This window comes from Lampetra fluviatilis, chromosome 23 (genome assembly GCF_964198595.1).
Source record: "Lampetra fluviatilis chromosome 23, kcLamFluv1.1, whole genome shotgun sequence".
Taxonomy (NCBI): domain Eukaryota; kingdom Metazoa; phylum Chordata; class Hyperoartia; order Petromyzontiformes; family Petromyzontidae; genus Lampetra; species Lampetra fluviatilis.
In genome coordinates, this window is record NC_136297.1 from 5,756,059 (window position 1) to 5,761,361 (window position 5,303).

A 5,303-nucleotide genomic window follows, 5' to 3' on the forward strand; every position below is an offset into this window, starting at 1 on the left:
GATTAGACAGTATTATTGTAGCGCGGGAGGGGGGGGGATTAACGGCCCCAGCACCCAGCCTCAGCCGGATGGGCAATCTAGGCGAGGCCGGAGGCTCTGCACGGTACTAGGCCTCGACACGCAACTCTGTCAGGCGACGACTTTGTGGTATAAACTCGATATACCCAGCGTTGGGCAAAGCCGGGTACTTCCGCTAGTATATAATAAAAGCGACGAAAGTCCAGGAAGGTATCGCTGTACTCATCAGATGCCACCTGGCCAGAGGTCGCAACCGGGTACCTGATACCCATACCCTACCCGATACCCGGCTACCCGTACCCGGCCGGGTACGGGTACCTGTTTGCGACCCTGGTGCGGCCGGGTACGGGTAGGCCGTGAGTCACTGGTGAGTAACCGTTTGTCACTCATCTCCCAACGTCTTGTCTTTTCTCACAATTCAAGTTCCTAGAATCAACCCACCCGCGCCTGCAACATGGCTTCATCCCAGAGGTCGCAATCAGGTACCCTGATACCCGTACCCTACCCGTACCCAGCCGGGTAGGGTACGGGTACGGCCGGGTACGGGTACCCGTTTGCGACCCTGGTGTGGCTGGGTACGGGTACGGGTAAGGAATCAAAACCCGTTTGCGACCTCTGCATCTGGCGCAGGCTACCTCCGACTTGGAAAATATTCAGTGAGATCTCATCATGGTATGGGAAGCGGCAGTGCCGTGGTTTGCGCACTACAAACCTGATGACCGATTTCGATTCCCGCTCCTGCCCGCAGCCAACTTCAGCGTGGAGTATCTGAACCGGTCCTGTGCCTCCTCTAGGTCGACTCAGCCTTGAAAACGAGTACCTAAGATGGTGTGTAAGCGTCAGCACTAAGGAGACAAAGGCGGTCGGTCGTCTGGCTGGTGACATTACCCCCCTCGTGTACCGTGCCGGCCTTCAGTGTTGCTCGCTTGTAGCACTTGGCCCAACAGCCTGTGTTGGCTACATGGGGGATCTTTGTCTTTGTGTGTACACAGGACTGTGGTGCGGACTGTGCCAAGTTCCAGAAGAGTGAACTTGACCACAAGTTCAACCGCGCCGCACTCGAGCGGCCATACACCTCCAAGCACTCGTGGGGTGAGTCCCACCGCACTAATCACACCACGTTGACCACATCATACTAACCACACCACACTAACCACATCATACTAACCATACCACACTAACCACACCACATTAACCATACTAACCACACCACGCTAACCACATCATACTAACCACACCACACTAACCACATCATACTAACCACACCACACTAACCACATCATATTAACCACACCACACTAACCATACTAACCACATCACGCTAACCACACCACACTAACCACACCATACTAACCACATCATACTGACCACACCACACTAACCACACCACATTAACCACACTAACCACACCACGCTAACCACATCATACTAACCACACCACACTAACCACACCACATTAACCATACTAACCACACCACACTAACCTGACTAACCATACCTTACTACAGGAACATTTCACCACGCTGCATTAACCTCACCACATGCACTGGCACGACAACACGTACTCCACGGTGCTCCGCAGGGCCTTGGGAAGCTGTGCACCACCGTCCCAGATCCCTACGATTTAGTCGCCACGTTGAGTCGCTTTAATTTTACACTACGAACCCGCCGACCCCAGTTGGATTCCCGATCACGGCCGACACCAGTGGCAAAAATACTTAAAACTTTCCTGGGCCTCCCTGGGGTTGGCTGAGCCTTAAATGAGGAGCACCTGGTGCATCACCACAGGGGAGATAACGGCATCCGGGAGTGGTGTTAGCAACAGCACCACTCCTCGTGTTCCGCGTTGGCCTTAATAGGCGCCGCTCGCAACCGGCTCGGTTAACGCTGTGCGGTGGTGGGCGGTGGTGGGCGGGGGTCTCTCTCGGTGTAGGAGCAACGTACGGGGAGCACAAGCGGCACCTGGAGTTCAGCCATGACCAGTACCGCGAGCTGCAGCGCTACGCCAAGGAGGTCGGCATCTTCTTCACGGCGTCCGGCATGGATGAGGTGCGTGCCCACGCACAACAACAACAAGCAGCAGCAGCAGCAGCAGCCGCCCATTCGCCACAAAGTGGCGGTGACGTCGGCGCAGAGCTTGTGCCGGGCTAGGTGCACTTTGAGGCTGTCGTGGGAAGTGTGGCAGGCTCGCGACCGCTGCTGGTCGGAAGGGGTTACGGGACAGACCCACCAGGTGTTCATGTTTCGATGAGTGAGATAACCGACAGATGCGCACCGCCTGTGGTGCCCACTGTGGCAGCTTTCTGGGCGCAAAATAAAGACAAAGATCCCCCGTATAGCCTTAACAGAATGTTGAGGCAAGTGCGGTTAGTGAGCACCTATGAAGGCCGGCACGACACACAAGGAGGTGGGTGGCCACCACCCTGCCCGACCGCCTTTGTCTCCCTAGTGGCGATGTTTACACACCGCACCAGATACTCATTTGAGGCTGAGTCGACCTAGGAGAGGCCTAGGACTGGTTCAGATAATCGTCACTGGTTTTGGCTGTGAGAGGGAATCGAACTCGGGTCGCCGGGTTGTTAGCGCACAACCGCACAGGTGCGCATGCACAAATGCACACACAAGTACACACAGTTTCAGTTTCATTTATTTGGTATCGCCCTGTGAGCCGTTCGGCTCTTGAATCGGGTGCAACCGCAACAAACAAAAAACATGAAAACATCTTAAAGTGACTTTGCGCAAACAGAAAAATCCAGGAAAAAACTGCAAAGTCTTCCAGAAAAAAAAGCACCGTCCACCAACGCTGTGCAAAAATCCCAGTACACGCGGATAGGTACACGTGTGTACGTGCAAGCTGAGTTGGAATAAGAAATTGTACAGTTTCTCCATGCCCCCTGTCGCCCTGTCCCCATGTCCCTCTGTCCCAGATGGCCGTGGAGTTCCTCCATGAGTTGAACGTTCCGTTCTTCAAGGTCGGCTCGGGAGACACCAACAACCTCCCCTACCTGGAGAGCACCGCCAAGAAGGGTGACGCTCTCCGCTACAACAGCCACCACCACCACCACCACCACAAATGTCAACCACTGACGTCAATGCAATCACTACCCACAACCATCACGATGATGACGTTGAGCGATGTTGTTTGACGACGTCGAACGATGTTGGGCGATGGTTAACTGTGATCTCTTGATGTTGATGATTTTTTTGTCGTCGTGTGCCGCTGGTCAGGCCGGCCAATGGTGATCTCGAGTGGCATGCAGAGCATGGAGACGATGCGCCGTGTCTACGCCACCGTGAAGCCGCTCAACCCCAACTTCTGCCTCCTGCAGTGCACGAGCGCCTACCCCCTGGAGCCGCGCGACGTGAATCTGCGTGTGCTCACCGTGAGCCTCACCACCACCGTTCCTCTCCTCACCACTACCACCACCGCTCCTCACCACTACCACCACCGCTCCTCACCACTACCACCACCACTCCTCACCACTACCACCACCACTCCTCACCACCACCACTCCTCACCACTACCACCACCACTCCTCACCACCACCACTCCTCACCACTACCACCACCACTCCTCACCACTACCACCACCGCTCCTCACCACTACCACCACCGCTCCTCACCACTACCACCACCGCTTCTCACCACTACCACCACCGCTCCTCACCACTACCACCACCACTCCTCACCACTACCACCACCGCTTCTCACCACTACCACCACCACTCCTCACCACTACCACCACCACTCCTCACCACCACCACTCCTCACCACTACCACCACCGCTTCTCACCACTACCACCACTCCTCACCACCATGGCTCCTCACCACTACCACCACCGCTTCTCGCCACTACTCGTACCACCACCGCTCCTCACTCCCCACAGAGTGCTCACCTAGTGCCTCGCCTCAGCGCCACTCGTGCTCACCGCTGCTGCTCTTACTTCCTCGCCGCTCACCACCGCCGCTCCTCGCTGCTCCTTGCCGCTCACCGAGTGCTTGCCTTGGGCCACCTCACCACTCATCCTCTCACCCCCGTCTCCTCCCCAGTCTCCTCCTCCATCTCCACCGTGTGCTCTCTAACCCTCCTACACCTCCACCCTCTCCCCCCAACTCTCTCTCTCTCTCTCCCTTGCATGCCCCCTTGCCCCCCCCCCCCCCCAGACCTACCAGCAGGAGTTCCCGGACGTGCCGGTGGGCTACTCGGGTCACGAGAGCGGGCTGACGGTGACGCTGGCGGCGGTGGCGCTGGGGGCCAAGGTGGTGGAGCGCCACGTGACGCTGGACCGCACGTGGAAGGGCAGCGACCACGAGGCGTCGCTGGAGCCCTCGGAGCTGGCGCAGCTGGTGCTCGAGGTTCGCGCCGTCGAGGCAGCGCTCGGCTCGCCCGCCAAGCGCATGCTGCCCTGCGAGGAGGCCTGCCACACCAAGGTGGGACACGTGGTGGGGGAGGTGGGGGAGAGACGGGGGGGGGGTGTGGGGGAGAGACGGGGGGGGGTGTGAGGGGAGACACAGTGGTGGTGAGGAGGCCTGCCACACCAAGGTGGGACACGTGGTGGGGGTGGTGGGGGAGGTGTGGGGAAGAGACGGGGGGGGGGGGCGGTGAGCGGAGACACGGTGGTGGTGAGGAGGCCTGCCACACCAAGGTGGGACACGTGGTGGGGGAGGTGTGCGGGAGAGACGGGGGGGGGCGGTGAGGAGTTCTGCAACACCAACGTGGGGGGGTGTGGAGGTGGAGAGGGGAGACAGGGGGGTTGTGAGGAGGCCTGGCACACCAAGGTGAGACACGTGGGGGGAGGGGCAGGGGGAAGAGGTGTGGGGGGGAGACACGGGAACGGTGGTGGTGAGGAGGCCTGGCACACCAAGGTGAGATGTGATGATAGCTCAACGAAGTGGCTTGTGGACTTTCATAGCAGCCAAATACTCTTCAACGCGTGTTTTTAAATGGGGGGGTTGCAAGATATCTGGACCACCCTGTCCACCCGTGTGTGCAGTGCGCAGTGCGGCGCTTACCACTGCGCTTCCACCCCTAATGGCAGCGGTACACCTCCCTGCTTGCGCATCCCCTCTCCCCCCCCCCCCCGCCCTCTCTCGCGTAGCTGGGCAAGTCGGTGGTGGCGCGCGTGGACATCGCGGCGGGGGCCAAGGTGACCCTCGAGCAGCTGACGGTGAAGGTGGCGGAGCCGCGCGGCGTCGCTCCCGAGCTCATCTACAGCCTCGTGGGCCGCACCACCACGCGCGCCATCCTCGCCGACGACTCCGTCACCGAGGACGCCCTGCAGTGA

The 5,303-nt window shown here is 59.0% G+C and overlaps 1 protein-coding gene across 1 annotated transcript; it reads left to right on the forward strand.

Annotated features, from left to right (window-relative positions):
• The first annotated feature begins 687 nt into the window (after positions 1 to 687).
• NANS (N-acetylneuraminate synthase) lies at positions 688 to 5,303 on the forward strand. Its single transcript, XM_078867353.1, has 7 exons — positions 688 to 777; positions 1,011 to 1,110; positions 1,952 to 2,067; positions 2,946 to 3,045; positions 3,247 to 3,401; positions 4,183 to 4,449; positions 5,118 to 5,303. The coding sequence occupies exons 1-7, from the start codon at positions 688 to 690 to the stop codon at positions 5,301 to 5,303; spliced, it is 1,014 nt and encodes a 337-aa protein (XP_078723479.1).